Raw genomic sequence first — 21,337 nt, 5'->3', positions numbered from 1 at the left:
CTCATTTTCATATCTGTATAGAAATTAAACCTTCTTAGTTTGCTTTTTGAATATGCAGGAGCTTTAAGTGGTTTGTTTTTCATGGCCTACAGTCATTATCAAAAGAATCAAATGGTTATATCATACTGTAACCAGGGAAAGGGTTAGAAATGTACAAGAAATCATGCCCTGGCATGATTTCAAAATACTTGTTGACAGTTCATAGAAGTGTTTTTAGTCCAGTGTTCCATAAGCACTTTTTATACAGTAGAATTATTTTGTTTTGTCTAATGTTTCTGCAACAATCTCTCAAAAGGAAATTAGAAATAGTTGATACTTCTGTGGAGGTACAATATTACTTTGCCTTATGTCTTCTGAAATGTTTATTAGTTATTTCTCCTTCTGAACCCTGTAATTTTGTTCTGTGTTTTCTTTTGAGTTAAGCACTTTCATCTGTGGTCCACATGCTTTTTGTTAATAACTTCAAGTAGAGTTGTACTAAAGATTCCAGTTTGGGCTTAAAGGAAAATGAAAGGAGAGGAAGCATTTTTTAAACCATGTTATTATATGGCTGCATCTCTGTGCAACATCCGAACATTCCTAATTAAACTTGAATAAAATCCATATTTTATTTTTTCCTGTTACTGGATTCTCTTTCTTTGCCATGCAAGGTGAAACTTGTATTTTACTGTAATGAACTAACAGTTGTTGAAAAAATAAATTCATTCTCATAGAACAGAAACTGTAAAGGTAAAAGTAACTCAAAGGGTATTTAGGTTTTGCGTCTCAGTATAAAATCAAATCAAATAGTAATGAAAATATTTACTAAAAATAAGCAGTTTGTGAATTGATATTTTCAGCTAAGTTCCCAGAACATTGTTTTTTCATTTCATGAAGTCAGCTGTCCTAATTGTCACCAACCATGTTTTCTGAGCTAAAGACAGGACTGAGCGATAACTGCTGTTAGACAGACTACTGTCTGTTATTGCCTCTGCTGGGGTTTTGAAGATTATAGGTAGAACCAGGAACCTGCATTGTCACTAGTTCACGAAGAAACGGTGAATGTTATTGTCCAAGACTGAGATTCTATTTATAATTAAAAAAAAAAAAGAGGCAGAGGAGTTATTATCTTATTTGAAGTACACTAAGAAATTCTGTGGTAGGATTAATCTTGAAAACATATATATTGTCTTCATAAACAAAGTTAATGGCTTAGATTTAATGTTTATTACTTATTTGTAGTTATCTTGTTGCCACTATCAGGGCAATTAATTATGTATTTCAGAAGATATTTTTGAACAATACTTGAGAAGTATATGTACTATAAATTTTTCTGTCTTTGTAGTATGACTAGCAATGAACACTGACTTTTCAGCTTTTGTCTCTCTTTTCATAATTACTATGTCTTCCTGAACTAACAAAATTAAAATGTAGTTAGCATCAACATTTCCCGTTTTATCTCTTCTTTTTTTGTCCATTTCTTTGCTTGTTATCTGAGAAACATTCTCTTTGCCTTTTAGTGATTTAGCATTTAATGACCATTACATTTTTCTTTTTAAGAAGGCTGACCTTAAAGTGTGGGAAGTAAAACAAACGTTAGTGGCTGTTTGATAATGTAGCCAAAAGGAAGCTGGACACAAGATGATGAAAAATATTTTTCCAAAAGCTTTTAACACTGCTGAAGTTCTCATATGAGCTAACTATTGAGACTAAGAGTGAATGCTTTTTTTCTCCTAGTGACCTGAGTTTGGGAGTTTATGTTTTGTGTTCTGTACCAGTAGTGCAGGGATCTTACACAACTAAGACTCGTGTCACTGTTATTTGACTGATAGCCAAGGCAAGTGCGTATGTGTTAAAAAAAGCTCAGTTTTCTAAGACATTGTGGTAGGATTGAACCCTGAAGGGCCTGGAGATCAACTTTGGGGCTTCTCATGTCTGATAGTCTAAAGATGGTCTCCTTTCCTTTGTCCTTTTCTTAGCTGTGAGGAAAGAGCAGTGGCAACAGTGGAAAGAAATTGAGGAGTAGAAGTTACCACAGACCCCAGATGAAGACAATGATGAAAAGCACTAGCTTGCGTTGAATGAATTATTGCTTGGGAATTTTATTATAGCTAAATAAACAGCTATAGCCCAGCTAAACTGAGTCCCATTTTAACTTTCCAAGAGAGATCTCATTGTCCTGTTTTGCATTTTTATAATAGTGATAAGTACTTACATATTTACATGTACAAATGGAAGGATGTGGCTGCAGCTTATCAAAAAACTGTAGTAACATGTGCTGTTGGAAGAGTAACTCTTTATGAAGAATAGCAGTCCAGTTAGAGACAGGTGTAAAGCAAGGTCTCTAGTTTTGAAGGTTTCGTTAGATATAAATGCTGTCTGTTCATGTTTTACTTTATGGAGTTGTGTATTTAATGACATGCGTCACAGTATAGAATGCTGTACATAGCATTTGTCTCCACTGGTCTGTGAAAGATGCAAACCTATAGTTTAGATTACTTTGTATACACTGATGTATGTGTAATACACAGTGGAGAAGAGGCACAAACACTTTTGAAGTACAAGTGGAGTGAAATTTCAGTTTTGTAAGACTGAAATTCTGATTAAGACTGTAGACGTTGAGCAGAGTTAAGCTGAAGGTCTTTGTTTAATATCATTTGTAGCGTGTTGTCAGTAGGCGTATTTTGCTACAGGTCAGCTTAGAGCATTGACTTTTGTGCTGGGAGGGTCTTGCCTCTAGGTAGGAGTTTCAGTTGTAATAGAGTAAAACTGTGTGTGTGCAAATGAGACCTTGAGGTAGGGGGCTGTTTATTTCTTGTGCAAAATGGGGGGCCTGGGGTCCTTCTCTTGTTATTCTGAGTAAATTGTCAGGGCACGTTAATGAAACTTGTGCTTACAGTGTAGTAAAAGAAAAAGGCAGTATGTTGACTTAGTTTGAAAACATGGATTTGGACTATGTTGTACCACTGAATATGCATTTTCTCCTTTTGTGAGCTGTATTTTTTTATGGAGAAGAGTGAATCTAATGCTGTTGCAACTTTAGACGGAAACAAAAGCCTGTTATATTGAAGCTGTTACAGTCAATAATGAAGCCTAATTAATACATACAGTATATCTATGAACATGTGAATAACAGTGTTCATAAAAGCAGAAGGAAACATTAAAAATAACATGAGGTTAATTCCAGTTCTTTTGGACTGTTACTGACTCATTGCAGATAGCATATGGAATTTTTAAAAAATAATGTATTTTAAGAACAGAGTGATTCCAAGATATGTACAGTTCTTTAAAGAAAGTGGATTCATTAAATAATGTTTAATGCTAACTGTAATGATTTTACAAAGACAAGTAACCCCTTTATTCCACAGCATTGGTTATAGGAAAAAATAGAGGTGTTTAATGCTCATATTTTTCTGTTGAACTCTTGTGTCTTGTGAAGCATAGTAGAAGTCAAACAAATTAAACCTATATAAATTAGACTTATTTTATCTGTTTTTGTTTCATTTGCAAAATGAAAGTAAATGTGTTTTTTTTTTTTAACTGGACTGGTGTGATCATACAAAATACTGTCAATATGCATGGTTTTAAACTGAATATATCATTCTTGAACTACATATTATAATGTTTAAACTAGAAATAAGCTAAAATATTTTTCTCAAAAAAACCCTCTGTATTTTTTCCTGATAGATTGGTATATTTTTATTGTGTAATTTTTCAGGCTTTAATATTTTTGGCTTCTGTATTTTTAGACATTTATCATACATGAATCATGGCTTTTGTAGTAGTTATGTCTTTAAGCATTTCATCCTTTTCTTTATATGAATTTTAGGTATGCTGTTCCTCCAGAGCATGGGAAACGCCTTGAAAGACTAGCTCAAGGTAATATCTTCAATATATCCATATGAAGATGTTTGAAGGACAAACCTCCAGCAGAGTGGAAAACATTGTCCTTGGACTCACCTTACTGTGTTTTATTACTTGGTGTTATGTGACTTTTATCAATCAGTGGTATGATTGCAAACAAGGAACACTTTCTAGTACTCTGAGGAATTCTTAAGAAACAAAATATTTTTTTTTCTTTTAGAAGTTTATTTTGTACTGACATATTTATGTTAGGAAAGCAAGGCTTAGTATTTTCTTGTTTATTAGCTTTTCATTGCTAGTATCTTTGTCTCCTCTGTGCCCATGCTTCTTCTTGTCATAGCATCTTGATAACTTTTGAATCTTCTTAGCCAAATTTGATGCAAAGATAAAAATATTGAAGACAGCTGAGTCTCCAGAATTTTCATGAAAGTTGATGGCTGGGTAGAGGATGTGAACCTGGTTAGTACCTCTGGGAAGAGGGGAAGCAGACAAGATGTACCAAGACTACGTCTTATTTTGTAGCAGCCTGCTGGCCAGTAAGCAGGTATATAAATCCAGTTTAGCCAAAGCATGTACTGGCTTTTGCCCCCAGAACTGTGAGGAACATCTATTGAAAAGGAGCAGATGTTGGTGTAAGGTTTAGATCTAAGGGACAAAAATCACTAGTCTATAGGAAAATTCTTCTCACATAGTAATTTTCTTTATTTTCAGTAACACTGTATTTCTGTTTTTGTTTATAAATTAAGAGTGCAACTTCTGAAAACTAGAATAGACATGTTTCTTGGTGTGGCAGCCCATGCTTTATACCTATTGAAAGCTGGTAATTAGATATTGTGTATGTGGTGGTTTGACCCTGGCTGAATGCCAGGTGCCCACTAATGATGCTCCATGACTCTGCTCCTCAACCAGACAGGGAGAGGAAATATAAAAAAAGGCTTGTGGATCGAGAGAAGGACAGGGAGATCACTTAGCAGTTCCTGTCATGGGCAAAACAGACACGACCTGGGGAAAATTAGTTTAATTTATTACTGTTCAAATCAGAAAAAACACCTTCCCTGCACCTCTCACTTTTTCCTGAGCTTGATTCCCGATTGCTCTATCTCTTGCCCTGCAGCAGCACAGGGGGTGGGTAATGGGGGCTGTGGGCAGTTCATCATACGTTGTTTCTACTGCTCTTTCTTCCTCATACCCTCCCCGGCTCCAGCGTGGGGTCCCTCCCATGGGACCATGCGCTTCCATGTGCTTCTCCAGTGTGAGTCCTCCTATGGGCTGCCGTTTTCCACACACTGCTCCAGCTTGGGTCCCTCCCACAGGGTGCTGTCCTTCAGTCACAGACTGCTCCAGCACGGGTCCCCCATGGGGTCACAAGGCCTTCCAGCAAACCAGCTTCAGTGTGGGCTGCCCACGAGGTCACAGCCTTTTTCAGGCCTCCACCTGGTCTGGCGTGGGGTCCTCCATGGGCTGCAGGTGGAGACCTGCTCCACCATGGACCTCCATGGGCTGCAGGGGCACAGCCTGCCTCACCATGCTGGGGAATCTCTGCTCGGGTGCCTGCAGCACCTCCTTTCCCTCCTTCTTCACTGACCTTGGTGTCTGCAGAGCTGTTGCTCTCCCATGTTCTCACTCCTCTCTCCTGTTGCAGTTTTTTTTTGCACAGAGGCACTGCCACTGTTTCTGATGGGCTCTGCCTTGCCCAGCGGTGGGTCCATCTCGGACCTGGCTGGCATTGGCTCTGTTGGATGTGGGGGATGCTTCTAGCAGCTTCTCACAGAAGCCAACCCTGTAGCACCCCCCATTACCAAAACCGTGCCATGCAAATCCACTACAGTGTATCAGGACCATATTCTGAAGATTTTTGTGCATTTTCTTTTCATACACATTTTCTGTGCATATAGGTGCATGACTTTTTCTGACCTATTTTTAAACTGCTGTTGAGAATAGTAAGATGGTATGTATCACTGATATGTGAAAGTCAAGACCTGTGAACTTGCAGACCTAAAAACATGTCTCAGAAAGATGGATTTCAGCCGGGATAATTACATTTATTATTCCTGTTTCCCATTGTTTCAGTTGGTGAAGCTGTCACTCATTTTTTTTGCTTTCCAGATTCTGTCTCCAACTCATGAAGTATAGAACTCTTCATATGCTTACCTTGAAGCTTTTGTTTTTTACTGGCAAACAAATTGATACATGTTGTAGACTGGGCAAGTAACACTGACATATGGTAGAATCATTCAATGCTATTTTTTAGGATCTACAGGAAATGAGCAAGGAGTCAGAGGAATAGAAAATCAGAAAAGTTTCAGAGAGGGACACTAGGACTGGTGAAAATTTTGCCTTTTTATTTTAATAATTGTTAGTAAGCTCTAACTTTTCAATCTGAAAGTATCAAATGAAGGGAGGGGGTCTGTGATAAAGACCTGTCATGACTTAGCATGGAAAAAGTGACTAAAGAGTGTTCACTGGGTCTTCCATTACAGCTGGAGACTTGAAAAGTCTTACCAGGTTCAAAATACAAACAGGAGGAGCTGACTCCTTTGACAGCATGAACTCCTCACTGTCCATGGTGGATTCTAAAATTTTGCATGGATTAAGGGGGGGAAAGTGGACAACACTAGCAAAGAAATCTGTTAGAGGAGTGTAGGAACTGCATCTGCCTTTGGAATTCTTGGAGCAGCAACTTGTTGGTACTACGTTACTCAGAGGAAGCAAAGATTTCATGCTGTATTTAGATATTTCTCAGTACATCCACTTTTGACATTCACTGGGAATGAGATCTTTGGGTAGATAGAGTTTTCATTTGATGTGGTATGGTTGCTCTGGCATTTATTATAGATTTCATATTGATGGATTGTAGCTGTGCAGTGTTTTAAAGCTGTTCGGGTTTAAACATTCTGTAATGACTGTGTGTCAAAACTTTTTTTGAGATGGAGGGAAGAGAATGGGCAGTTTCAGCAACACTTGCTCACTCCTAAAAATTAAGTGGCAATGAGGTGTGGCATTGAGGCATGGAATTGTTCACTGTGAGCTAAAACAACCTTCACAATTTTCATGGAGATACCCTAATTTCCCCAGGTAATTGGAGTAACCTGTACAAAATCAGGAAGTAGGTAACTTTTGAAGATGCATGCTTTGCTACCTGAGAACTTTTGAAGTCACTTAATGTGAACTTATATAGTTTAAGAAAGTATGTTAGAAAACTGTGGCCTGAAGTGCTCTAGACCTCTTATTGCTGATAATGTTGGCCTAATACAGTAAGAGGTATGGGATGTAATGCATGGGGAGAAGTGGAAAGCTCCACAAAAGCACTTGGTCAGAAGCCAAGACTGGGGGAACAGTGTCTTAGTGTCCAAATGCCAGAGTCACAATTGGACAACAGGCTAAACGGGATTTACTACTTCAATCTCAGCCAGTGTAATGGTTCTTAGGTCGAGAACTGCTGGAAGAAGGTAGTACAGAAAGGCATCTGGCTTCTCCTTGATCCTTACTGATCGCTATATTTAAAGAAATTGCGTAGGCATGTCACTCAGCCTTGATCTGTGCACATCTGCATGGAAGCAACTTGTCTACTACTGCTACTAATTGTATGTTAGTCCAATTAAAAAAAAAGTGTGTGGTGAATGGAAAACTACTTTCCTTGACAAATTATGTATGATCAAAACAATCATTTTTGTTTCAGAACAATGTGTTGAATGGTAAATAGCAAATAAAACATAGAATCAGATACTAAACAGTGAAGATAAAATTTCAGATAGTTGTTTATTCCATTATATTCAATGAATGAAACTGGATTTTTGTAGAAAAACTAAATACTTATAATATTTTTATTGTAACAGCAATGTAAGATAGTAGAGTTAGTTTCACAGACAACCCTCTCTGGCATTTTCTAAGTTTTTAGTATTTGACTATGTCTTCTGTGGTGTTTTTCTGTGAGTATGGTGTTTCCATGATAGTTTTGGTCCAGCTAATAGCTTAGAATGGAATGTAGAAGATGATGCAGTAGCTCTTAAGAATAAAGATTATGGGGTTTATGCTCAATTGGACTTACACATTCGGTTTTGGTGCGTTTCTTTGTTTCTTTGTTTGTTTTTGGAAACTAATTCTTTTGATTATTTCTGTGCTGTGGAGGTTAAGACCTCTGTGATCTTCTACTTTGCAACTGCTGCCTGCTAATATACAGTCGGAGTTTTGTAGTCAGGTATCTTAAAAAAATGAAAATGTAAAGCAAGGTGCATAGCTGCAAGTCACTTAATAGTAAGCAATAATAAAATATAGTGTAAATGAGACCTTCATGCTTAATTACATGTGCATTGAAAATATTTTTAATCATTTTTGCATAAGTACAACATCTGAAGAAAAAAAATAAGTAGTTTATTCAAGAAGGTTAGCTCTGATGACCAGGTGCCTACTGAAGTAATCAAATACTCCTAAATAATTAAAATAATAAAATAATGTATTAAATGTGACAGGTTGTCTAAGTCAAGGCAGAAGTTGATACATAAAATTAAAGGAAGGCTAGAATATTTTCCATTATTTTGTCTGCACATTGCAATTTCCACACACCTTTTGTGCATGAATGCTTTCATTTTTGCTTTCCATTGAAGTCTTGATTGACTGTGGCACCTACAGATACTTTATCTGAAAGACATTAGATTTGCATCTAATAAAGACAACAATTTGAATTTGCCCTTCAGCTGCTTTCTTATTTATGTAGGTTTTTTTCAATTTTATATAGATGTAAATGTAATAAAAATCTCAAGTAAGCTGTTAGCTGCAGTTTCTATACTTGTTATGTTAATCTGTAGTACCACGGTATTCTTAAGGATTCTTTGTTTCACAAAATGGGTTAGAAAATAAAAAGAATAGAAGCAGAATGGCAAATCAGAAATTACAGTTTGAAGGATTTTCAAGATCTTTGAATAGATGATTTAATCACAGAAACTGTTTTAGAGGGGAGATGACATCTGTGGTGTTCAGTTATGTTAAAGAAGAAACTAAAGTATACTATATTGTGAATGTGGAGAGGTGTTATAAAAACTTTGTATGGTGTATAGTATCAATTAATTCATTTAATGCCCAAATCATTACCTGTTATGTATGAAAACAAGTGTAAATAGTTGTTGAAATGAAACTAGATACAGAACTGTCATAACTTCCAAGGGCCTTGAATGTGAAAACTTGAGTGGCTAAAGAATTGAACTTTGTCTTGATAGTTACATGGGTTAAGTTAGGAAAGTTGCATCTTGGAGATACTAAACTTAAGGCTGTAACGTATTTATCTGTGTATAACAACATATTTCACAGCTGCTTTTGTAGTCTGTGCTTCGTATAGTACACAAATTGCCACTGCTTCTTTGTGAGGATTGTTGTCACACAAACTCAGCCTGCTAATTTATTTTATGTGCAATACAGAATTTTAAATCAAATTAGTTCAAATTGCTGAAAATGAATTTAAATAAATTATATAAAGTTTGTAAGTTTGTATTTATTCCTACCAAAGTAAAATCTGAAAATGAAAGGACAAGTCAGTCCTCCTTTCATCTCTGCCTGTGTTCCAAGAATACAGATCATTGAATTCTGATTAATATTTTGCATGTTTTAAGTCCATTAAATGAAGATCTACATATGTAAAAAATTGCCATAACTTAGAGCTTAATTGCATTAATTTATTTTATTTTTTTAAATTACATTAAAGTTAAATTACATTAAAGATATTTGCAGTTTAGGGTGTTCTCTTTCTTATGTTGTAAGTTTATATTAAAACTACAAAATTTATTTTTTTCATATTTTATATTTATATTTTCAATTAATATTAATAAACTCAACATACAGCCCCTTTACTGTAAAATTTCAGGTGAAGACTGGAGTATGCAAGTGTAGAAAAGGATAGGAAGTCTAGCCTCATTCATTAACTGATCAGAATTTGATATGAAAGTTCCCTAGGAATATGATTTTATGTAGTGTGCTTAAATAATGGTCTATTATTGGCCAAATTGTGATATCCTTGATCATACAAGGTAATAATAGGGTGACGGGCTATTAAGTCAACAGAATTGTAGGATTACTCTTCTGTAGTTTATTTTAATTTGTCCGTGTATGATTGTGGCAGAACAGTTGAATTGAAAACACTATGGACACATTCTTAGTACCATAGACAAGTGTTCCACATCTTTTGAGTACAGTAATTAACCAGGGAATGGAACCCAATTCACTTCAGTTTGCGTGAATGATAGTTGTGGTGTGATACAGTCATGTGGTATGAACTGTGTGAGATATGTAAGAATGATACTCAGAGTGAAAAAGAAAAAGAGCCTTCCAGATATCAGTGCTCACTGTCCCTCAGTGATTTGTAGAGTTGAGCTTATTTTACGATGTTCTTTATCCCTGAACTATTTCGTGTACACTTTAAAGACTCTCAGTGCAGCAGTGTCCTTTGTGTGGAAACCCTGTCTTCCTCAGACACAGCGAGGAATCTGCTTAGTGCCCACTGCTCACAGCTTCTCCCAAAGATGAGAAGGCTTTGACTTGTACCTAAGGTATGGATCATAAAACCCAGGAATTGTATGGAAATGTCATTGTCTGCTGAGGTGGAATAGCATTGACAAAGGGTATGTCTTTACCAGCCCAGTGATAAGACTGTAACTCAAGAATTTTTATTTTTTTAGTACAGATAATGTTGCTTACCTTGTGTAAGATTTTCTTATTTTGGGCTTTATTATCTGTCAGAATATGTATGTAGATTCTTCTGAGAGCATGTTTTGGTTGTTAACACAGTCTCAAGCCCATGTTTTCAACATATTCTTTGCTGTTGTTGCTTGTGTTAACTGGATAAGGTTTTTAAAAAGCCGGGGTGGGACTTACAGTTTGGTGGACAGATATACTCTACCTGTAGTTCATGTGCTTACACCCAAACATTTGGCCACTGAGTGCTGAATCACGTACGTACTTTGTAGACTACTCTTAATTCTGCTCTAGGTGTTGAGAATGTTAGTGTTTCTTTAAATCATGGATTGAAGAATTTAAGTGGACAGTCTTTTTCTCATGGACATAAATCAATGGGCAACCTAATTCTGTTTTACACTGATTTTGAATCTTGCTCATCAGCTCCTATGAAATAATTGTTTTGAATTGTCATTTTGTGTCTGTGTATCATTTCCAAGCAGTTAAGTAGGGTATAGATGGCTATATGTAACTATTTAGGTGTAGAAGATGTCTGCCGCATCTCGAGAGATCATCTGAGAAACAGGGGTTGCATGCAAGTTCCCACAAATTACCTGCTTTTGTAGAACTGATTTAGAGTTAATGGATTAGTGTTAATGGATTAAGAGTTTGTGTGTGTCATAAAAGCATGAATGTAGTACGGAGCTTGAATGGTAGTTAACAGTCTAGACAGATTTCAGTTTTTTCTTTTGTATGTGGGATTTCACTAAATATCCAGGATTAGTTGATGATCCTGGAGTTTGTTAATTTTAACATCAGCTTGGTATTTGAGAATGGTTCTCGTGTGTCGCAGGAATCTCTTCAATACGCCTACATTTAATATATTTGTAAGGGTCTTGTGGTGTTTCTAATGCAATGTCCCCTATTCAGTGTGCTATTAGGTATTTTTTACATATGCTAACTGGTTCTTCCTCAGGGATCTTCTTTCCTGAAAGAAAAGCTTGTGTGACCTTAACTTCAGCCTGGGCAGAACAAAAGACCTTCTGATAAACGGTCTTGTAATGAGGAAATACTGCTTTCCTTTCTTCCCTTGTTTATTGAAGGGGAGTGCTTTTGAGAAAATGGTGGTGAATGAGACTGGAAAATTTGAGTGTGTGTAAGTGTAGACTTTGACAGAGTTAAAAGATATTTTATAGTGGTACAGATTGTGTAGGCTGCACTTTGATTTCACTGTGAGGGATCTGTAACCACAACAAATGTTCTCCTGTAAATTTCCCTTAACAGATTTTGAGCAGCTTGTGTTCTGCTGTTCTGTGTTGTTTGCAACTTTCTTAGAATTCAGCAATAAGCTTGCCTTCTGGCTGGAGTTGTCACAACTATTCCTCATCTCTTGGAGCTTTAGCGTATAGCTTAAGTTTTGGATCATCGTGTATTGAGCTAATTAAGCATATTTCAGTAGCAGAATTTGGTAAAACATTTGTTTTCTCAGGGATAAAACCTCAGTCAGAGTCTCTGTTTTTAGAAATTAAGGTTTTTGCTACTTCTCATACCCGTTATTTCCTCGGTCTCAAGTATCACTTTCAATCACTTTTTTTTGTGGTATGTTCCAGTGTATTTCTATGATTGTGCTGCTCAAGACAGATTTCTTGAAGCTCATAAGCTGCAGATTCCAAGTTATGATTTTTATCATTATGTTATAGGCATTAGTTCTGACAAATTGAAATTTATTTGCTGGAGCCCACTAGTTGTGGGCTAGTTTGTTTTGGCTTCACTGACTAAAAGACAATTAAGCATGTAATGATAAAGCTGTACCTACCAAGCACTATAATTTGAAACATAACATTATTTGAAATTCCAAAAGAGTGAAGAATTCTGTGCCTGTTGGTGAGGGGAAAAAAAGAAAGAATGGTACATTTGAATAAAATTTGATCTCAGGGCATCTTAGCAGGGTTCCTAGTACATTGATCAGCACAAATGTACGTTACACCTTTGCTGTTTTAGTGCTGCTTAGCCTTATGTCTGAGAAATTAGAAAAAATTGTTCTCCCAGGACTGTGTTCTAGTAAAAAAAGTACAAAGAATATAACATTTACAATGTGATCACCTTAAAATTGTTCTGGAATTGTAGGGTCGATAATGGACATAAATAGATTCATCAGTGAGAAGAAATTAAATCTGACATTACAGAGGAGACTATATATTATGACAAATTGTTGAGATTTCATCATTTTTTCTCAACTCATTAAAAATATTTAGATAGTTAATTGATTAAAAGTGATTTTTAAAAATTTATTTTAACAATCAAGTAGTGAGTTTCTCCAAGAATGGAACTGTTTTTGTGAATGACAAACTGATATTTATGTGAGTGACACAACTTGTGCAAACAAAGTGAAGAGATGACAGAAAGCCCTTTTGACTAGATAAATGTCCTGTTGCTAATTTTTTGTCCTCTAAGCAATGTTTTTCTATCGTTTGTCTAGCCATTTTTGTTATTTATTTTGCTGTATTTTTCTTGGGTGATCTCTTCTTACTGCTTTCGTGCAACTAGCAGGCTTTTCCAGCAAAACAGTTATAATTCAGTTTGAAGAATCATTTAGTGGTGTTCCTGGTTAATACATTTATTGTGGACAAACTTTTACACCTTGGATAATCATAAGTAATCTATCAATCTTGATCTCTCTCAAAGATCTTTTGTGTTCTTCAGGCATAAAATACCATTTTATGCATAAATGAATCAAAAGTATTTTTTCTGAGTCAGTATTAACACCATCATTAAGGAGACCTTTTAATCATGAAGAGCTGGCACTGTATATTCTCCAGTATCAAGTTGCTATGTAAGAGAATTGGTAATTTTATTTTATTTTTTTTTTTAATACAGTTTGCTTTACTTTCATTTCTGTCCATGTTTCTCAGGTAGTCCTCCAATGTAACAGAATAGTATTATGTATGTTTTCTTTATAACCAGAAAAAAATTACAATTTTTAAATAGCTTTATATTTGGATTGTCTTATCATAAGAATTTTACCTAAGTTTATGGTAGAAATGAAAAAATTGTGTAAAAAGACGTTCTCTGAAATGTCATTATCTTTTTTTAAAGTAGTCAGGCTAATTTGTACTGCAGCAGTTGAAAATCTTCATCTTTCCCACCTGTATGTTTTGAGAGAGGGCTGTTATAAAACTGTACAACGAGCAGTGAGAACTTACTCTTAAAGTCTTAAGACAAAGAGCCAGCACTTCTTGTTTGCTCAGTATTTTTCCTATGGAACTGTTTGAGGTAGCGAACTCCTTTATGCCCCAGTTTAATTTCTGAAAAAATAAGAAATTTTTAAAACAATTACCTTTTTAATTACTCTTGTGTCGGGTTTTTTTTATTTTCTTTTTTAGCGGTAGCCTGCCAATATTTGTGAAGTCTCAGAAATCACTTGAGAATAAATGATATACAGTACAGTAAACTGTTATGTTCAGAAGTCTTGGAAACATTTGAAAAAATATACTCTTCAGAAGAAAGTGAAGTCAATAAAGTTGAAATTCACAGAAAGGGATTACTTTTTAATGTTATGTCCTTGATACAGTAAAATTATATATTATCCAGGACTGCTAAATATAAGGATTGCAGTTACTTATAGTACGTCTCATGATGATTCTTTCTAATGGTCTGGTACAGAAGCTAAATATACTGAAAAGATAAATAATTCTTATTTTTATAATAATAAAGATAATAAAGACTTTCTTACCTTTGCTCGTTAGTGAGTAAATTGTTCCCCTTTGTCAACCTAGTTCTGTTGATGTTAGTGCTGTGACTTTATAAGACTTCAGTGATATTCCATTGTAACGCAGTCAGGTATTCCTTGGCTCCAGCACATGTTCATCCTGGAGCATGTAATACACCTGTACTTAGGTGGAAGAGGGATTCAGAGCAAGTATTCAGAGAAAGCAGTAGATGGCTAGATGGCTTTCACTATATTCCTTCCATTTTTCAGTCTGACATTTTCAGGACCTTCTATCTTTCATTAACTCTTGTGCCTTTCTTTTGTTTTATTGTTTGTAGGAGTTGTGTTTTGAGTTTTTGAGAATATTACCTATTTTTCTGGAAGGGTGTCTGGAGGGAGGTCAGGAAGGCATAAACTAGCAATGTTCTGGAAACTTTCCCCCTCTTTCTTCTTACCTTCTCCAGTTTTCCTTGTAACATAGTGGTTTTACTGTAACATAGTTAGGCTGAAGGGACAAGAACCTGATGTTTTCATTTTAGAGAAGGAAAAATTGGGTAGCTCATTTGAACTGTAGCTGAAGGGGTGGTTCACATCCTGGTTAGAGGGTCAGATACCAGAGTTGAGTTAACACTGAAAACTTGTCTTTAATTTTTCACTTTTCCCCTCATTCACTTATTTCCATGCTCTCATCAGCTGGATTGTATAATTAATGAACTAAGCAGGGTTTCTGGAGTCATACATAAATAGTCATGAAAGCTGAAACATATAAAGTATTCTTTGTTCACAGAAATCAAGACAAAATATAAAGGAGCAAAAAAGGGCCGCCTGTTTTTAGTTATACCAGATGGCTCTGTGAAAGTAGCCATGCTTTCTAGACTTTCCTAGATCGAAAGTTGTGCTTGTTCACTGTACAGATGGTCTAGGAGTGCTAGGTAAACCTAGTCATGGAGTTCTAAATTTATATACTACTGTTGATTTTCATTTGTTCAGGGGCTGCAGAATGCAGTAAAAAACCCCAACCCAACAACAAAATATTTCTGTAAAGGAAAAGAACGCCTAAATTTAAATGTCCAAATTAATAAACAAAAAAACGCCTAAACCCCTGCAACCCCTCCCCATGAAAATCTGTTGAAAAACTTAGGAGGTGCATTGAATTTTGTATCTGTCTCTCAGAATCTGGCAATGACATGATAAGAGTTTCTAAACCAGGTTTAAACAGTGTTAAGTATTGTAAGATATGACAAAAATTTCCTACTTCTTTTAATTAAAAGATGCCCCATTTTTCTTATCTTGCCTTATTAGGGTTCTTCCCAAGCAGCTCTCAAGGATGTGATGCTTTTCTTCGTCACAAGATGACTCTGATTTCTCCATCAGTATTGAAAAAGTATGGAATTCCTTTCGACAAGGTACTGTAGTATTTATTTTAAAAGTTTACATTCATGCATTGAATTAGATTGTATTACTATAAGGTTTGTTTATAGTAAAGGTGAGGCAAAATTATTATTTTTATTTTTTTTAGGCACTGACTCATTCAAAAGATGAAAACAAATGCTTGTGGTATTTGGAGTTTTACATGATTTAGCTTGGGACTTTCTAGCAGAGAACACTTGTATCCATCCTAATCTTTATCCTCAAAGTTTCTATGTTTTTTAAGACATTACCAGTATTTTTTGTTTTTGTTTTATTTCCATGCATGTTTGTATGTGTTTCTCTGTTGACCGAAACACTTCTTAACTAGCTGTATTAATTTGTATACCTGCTATTTTAAGATAATGGTTTCATTTCTTTGTGTCTATATATTGTTTTTCTGTTACAATTAAATTTAACTTTATCAGTGTTATGATCTGAAAAGTTTCAGGTGGAGTATAACCAAAACCCCTGTTATTTACCTTAAAATACATTCTAAAAGCTGTAATGTTAGAAAAAGAGTGAGTGATATTTTGTGTTGCTAGGTAGTGGCAGACTAGAAATTTGATAAGAACATTTGATAAGAAAAGTACATAAACTGAAAGTGGGAAGAATAACTGGCTTTCTTCTTTGTGGATGAATTTCATACATAGCTGTTTTCAGTATTCAGAAGTATTCAGTTTCTCCTTTTTTTCTACAATATATTCTACCTTACTGTTCTCCACTTTGAACTTCCCGTAGGTGCCAGCTAATAAAAATGTTTCTACTGCATTGTTTTTTACTTAAATATATTTACTGTAAATCCTGAACATTTTGCAAATTCTCAAGTTATAAATTCAAGAGCTTTGTAAGCCTACTCAGAAGAGTAGAGCTTGATTCAGAAGGTCCCCATCTGAACATCTTTTTATGATATACTGAGTCGTAAAAGCCCTTTGAGCATTAAGGGGTTATGATTCTTGGTTTCCCACTGTGCAGACTGTTCTAAGGTGTTCAGAAAAAACAGGCAATATGTACTTTTTCTCATTCTATTCCTGCTGCAGTGTAGTCCTGTAAACTGTCCTCGCCACACCCCTTGTTTATTAATAGTGGTTTCTGGTTTAGCCTATGCAGTGTTTATTTACTGATATCATGTGGACTGATGTATACAAACTTAGCTTATTGTGTTCCCTGACCTAGAATACAGGATAGTGCAGTGCTTGCTGTCTGTTTTAGCTGATTTTTTTATAACAGTATGAAACATAGCCCATAGAAACAAGATTTAAGTGAATGTTTCATGTATAGTATTGTCATACTATAACCTCAGCTGGCAGCCAAGCCCCACACAGCCGCTTGCTCACTCTGCCTGCCAAGTGAGATGGAGGAGAGAATTGGAAGGGTAAAAGTGAGAAAACTTGTGGGTTGAGATAAAGGCGGTTTAACAGGTAAAGCAAAAGCCACACACGCAAGCAAAGCAAGCCAAGGAATTCATTCACCACTTCCCATGGGCAGACAGGTGTTCAGCCATCCCCAGGAAAGCCGGGCTCCATCATGTATAATGACTACTTGGGAAGACAAACACCATCACTCCAGGTGTCCCCCTCCATCCTCCTTCTTCGCCTAGCTTTTATTGCTGAGCACGACATCATACAATCTCAGATACCCCTTTGGCCAACCAGGGTCAGCTGTCCTCGCTGTGTCCCTGCTCTGTCCCCTCCCAGCTTCTTGTGCACCCCCAGCCTCCTCGCTGGCAGGGTGACGTGAGAAGCAGAAGAGGCCCTGATACTGTTAGAGCACAGCTCAGTGAGAAGTAAAACATCCACATGTTACCAACACTGCATCACGGGTGTTGGATGAAGCCACTGATTTGTTGTGTGCTTTTTGGAATATCACTTCAGTTTTCATGCTTAAATCAACCTATGTATAAAATTGAAGAAATGCAGGCATTTAGAATGATACTGCCTGCTTTGGAAGGCAAGCTTTTTCAAATAAATTACTCCTATAAGAGGTGGTTTGTTTTCTGAATGATATATTACCGTATGGAAATGTAGTTGCTGGGTTCGGTTTTTGTAATATATAGGTAGATACTGATTCCCTTCATAGCTTTGTGCTTTATCATGAAGTGTCAGATGAAACCTTCCAAACTGGAAGGTTTTATAACTAGATTTATAGTTCTGGATTTACAGAACATTACTCTGAACAGTATAATTTTCAGTGGTAGGTGTTTAAAAGTAGCATATCACAGAATGCCAGCATATTTTTTTCAGTACCACACATCTGATGTGGTTAAGGGAGTTGATGTTCTTATTTCAGTGTCTTGATTATTCCTGTATTCTTAAAAAAAAAAATAAATGCTAGGAATAGTTAAATATTTAAGTTTTGGTTCTGTCACCTAGTCTTGGGAGGAAGCAGGCTGTACCCAAGTGTAATTGTAATTAATGGGATTCAGTGAGAAAGTGAATAGAGAGAACCAGGCTGTGATCCCTCATGGCTCAAAGTGATAGAAGTGGAAATGTGCTGAATGCTGATAAGTCAGCCTACGCCTACCAGGTGGCAGCTGAACTGCTGCTTGTTGAAATAGAACACCTGCTTAACTGTCAGCAATGGGAGGGTGTATTGAGATAAATTTTGGAATTGTTAGCACTGAGAATAATCTTTCTTAAACATTCCTACAGTGATTGTTGGAGTGCTACAGTAGCAGTTATAATATATGCATGCACCTGTATGTGCATTTGCATGTATATACCAGAGATGAACCCACAAAAAATAAACCTTGCAAAGTGCAAATGCAAAACATATAAGATCCAATTTCATTCTTTAGCTTTGTTAGCTAAATATATTTTTCTTGTTTTCCTCTTTCCTTCATCTCATAATACAATCAGAAATACACGTCTTGAAGTGCTATCCCTGTGTGTTTATTTTTGCATAGAGAAAAAAAAAAAAAGCACACAAAGAATTCCTAAAGCTGTAAGATGAGAATTTTGGAGGAGAAGAAAGGGGGGATTCTAAAAATGGAAATTGAATGTAAGACAACTATGCCAGTAAAAAGCTGAGACTTAAGACATGACATGTTAATAAGAAAAAATATTTGGAGTTGTGAGTTTTAAATTTTGGTGATTGTTTAAAATTCAACTCTCATTTTTTGTGATTTCAAATCATAAATGTATTTTCCTAAAGAAGTCATATTTATCCTTCCAGTTTTTCTTACTGTATTGCTTATGTAAAGCATCGTCACGCAATGAAAACAACCTACTTAATCTCTAAGAAGTCTCCTCACTTTCCTGTAATCAGCAAATGCAGCTTGTTGAACATTCATCAGTCATTGCTCAGATTATTTGCTTCATTTAAATGAATCTATTTGCTTTTTAATGGGCCTGCCATCTGATGTTTCCTGTAGAAAGGCGTATCAAACGGAGTATGGGGAATCTCTTTTAGCTCTTTACTTCTGAATCTTCTAGTTTGAGTAACTCTGTATCAGGTAGTTGGAAGACAGTGTGCTATTTCTAGTCTCTGACTAGCCTGTCTGTGATACAGTCTTTGGTGGTCTTACTTGAAGAGATTAAAGCTGTCTCTTGAGTGGAGAGAATTTTAGTGACTGATGGGAAGTGCTGTCTCTCCTTTTCTTCTTGCCCAGAGCAGAGCAGCGGTCCATCCAAGTATAGTAAGACGAGATTTCTCTCATGAGAGTATTCTAACTGGTGATTTGTTTACCTTACAACTTTTTTTTCCTGGTAATTTACTCTAGAAACCTTTTGTATTTTGGTATCGCTTTTATAACTACTAGGAATTTGGTTTCTTTTTGTCTATACAAAACACAATTACTGTGGCAGTATTTTTTAGGGGGGTGTGTGTGTGTGTGTGTTTTTTGGTTGATTGGGTTGGTCGGGTTTTTTCCTTCTTACGATTTCTTGAGTCAGTGACCTCAGCATGGTTTTCTTTTAGTTGCTTTTCACTGTATTTGTAAAGAACAGAGCAGTCCTCTGTAACTACCCTTGCTTACTGTCTAAAGCAATGCCAGACCTGAAATGTAGTCAAGCTTTTTCTCTTTGAGAATCTCCTTCCAGGCCCCTTGTCCTTTACGTATTCAGAATTTGTATTAACAGTACCAAAGTCCTGCTCTCTTAAATTGTGCTTAAAGAGAAAGAGGGGAATGATGGGGCAAAATAAAATTTGTTTTAACGTAATGCCTAAAGTGGTGTTGCAATGGCTTTACACTGAGATATTTGTAATGCCATTTCCAGCTTAAGAATCCTCTTGGTGTTAGTAGGTGTTGTCAGGAAAAGAGTGAGTGAGGGAGAGGCAAGCAATATATATTCTGCATTGATATGAAACAGTGAGTTAATGCAGTTCAGTGGTAAATGAGACAGTGGTTTAACGGTCTCCAACAGTTAAACACAAAAAAAAGTGGTTTAACTAGATTTGATGGCAAGGTACACGAGTATTTACTGCACAGAGAACGGGTTCAGACAAAGCTGTTTGGGAGACCCTCCCATTGAGTCATGAGGTTCAGAGAGGACCCCCTTGCGTGCTAAACCCCTCAGACAGGAGTCAAGGTGAGGTTGCACCCAGAGTTAGTCCCAGACTCGGTCAACAGTTCATGCGTACAGGATTACATATGTGCAGTCAGTCCTTTATATCACTTAGGTGAGCTTACAAACTTTCGGTGCATTTGCTCCCAATTCACTTACCGAGTATCTGATGCGATAAGGAATCTCTCCACCTTGAGGAGGACCCTTGGGAGGTGCATCCCTACTCAAGGGGAACTGCCGGTGTCCAGCCGGCTGCCATGCAGGAGGGCTCCCGGCGCCCTGGGCTGCCGGGTGTGTATAGAGTAAGGTGACTGACTTATATTTGCGTAGCAGCGGGATGTCTGTGTCACTGTGCAAGGTGGCCCTTGGCTACTGTGTTGCCATCCGAGTCCCCAAAGTCCAGTTTCAGCCAGATGCAGCCATCATGGCTGACACTGGTGGTCATTGCTTAAGCAGAGGCAGGGGAAAACAAACTGCCACACTCCTCCCTGTGACTATGGGCAATTCATCTTACCCTCACAGAGGGGTGGTAGTGTCACGTCTTGCCTATGTGCCATAAATAGTATATTGATAGTTTGTGTGCTTATAGATCTACCATAAGTAGATAATGAAGCACTGCTATTTTTTATGCATTAATTTGTATGTTTTGGGTGGTTGGAAGTTTTTCTCTTTTATCATGTACTAAACCTTTATGTACAATGTAAGCATTAGTAAAATCACAGCTGGATGAAGCATGAAGTTAAAAACTTCTATGGAATAGTGACCATTCAAGAAGGCTTTCCCTCCAATGGTGTTCTCCATCCTTCTTCATCCTTTCCAAGACATGTTGTATCTCTTCTGTATCATGACACACAGTAATTAGTTTTGTGTTCCTTGTTTTGGATGCGTTCTAGCCATTGACATAGCTCATTGTGTTGTAATAGTTTCTTCATCAATGTACGATGCATTCTGATGGGGGAAGGCCATAAATCTTGACTCAATGTATAATTAGATTGTAACAATTGATAAGATGTAACAGGAGCTGGATAATTAAAATTGCATCCCATAATTTTAGTGTAGTTACAAACACAAATACTTGAGTGATTACTTGTAGATACAGTAATGTTATCTACGAATATACAGTCACAAAGGGTTCTCATACTAAAACCTCCTTTTCCAGTATATACAAGTACAGTTTCAGGGGCTTCATCGTTTTTCAGAATGAAAAACATTT

The 21,337-nt window shown here is 36.4% G+C and overlaps 1 protein-coding gene across 5 annotated transcripts in view; it reads left to right on the top strand.

The window, feature by feature from the left end:
- The window catches only part of KDM4C (lysine demethylase 4C), a 304,693-nt gene that overhangs the window by 48,992 nt on the left and 234,364 nt on the right, over positions 1-21,337 (top strand). For all 5 annotated transcript variants that reach the window (XM_055790391.1, XM_055790390.1, XM_055790392.1 and 2 more), the window contains exons 6-7: positions 3,809-3,858; positions 15,515-15,618. In XM_055790391.1, coding sequence (XP_055646366.1) covers positions 3,809-3,858; positions 15,515-15,618 — 154 coding nt within the window. The remainder of the gene's footprint in view (positions 1-3,808; positions 3,859-15,514; positions 15,619-21,337) is intronic.

Source organism: Falco peregrinus, chromosome Z (genome assembly GCF_023634155.1).
Source record: "Falco peregrinus isolate bFalPer1 chromosome Z, bFalPer1.pri, whole genome shotgun sequence".
Lineage (NCBI taxonomy): Eukaryota > Metazoa > Chordata > Aves > Falconiformes > Falconidae > Falco > Falco peregrinus.
This window is presented reverse-complemented; position numbering and strand designations above follow the sequence as displayed.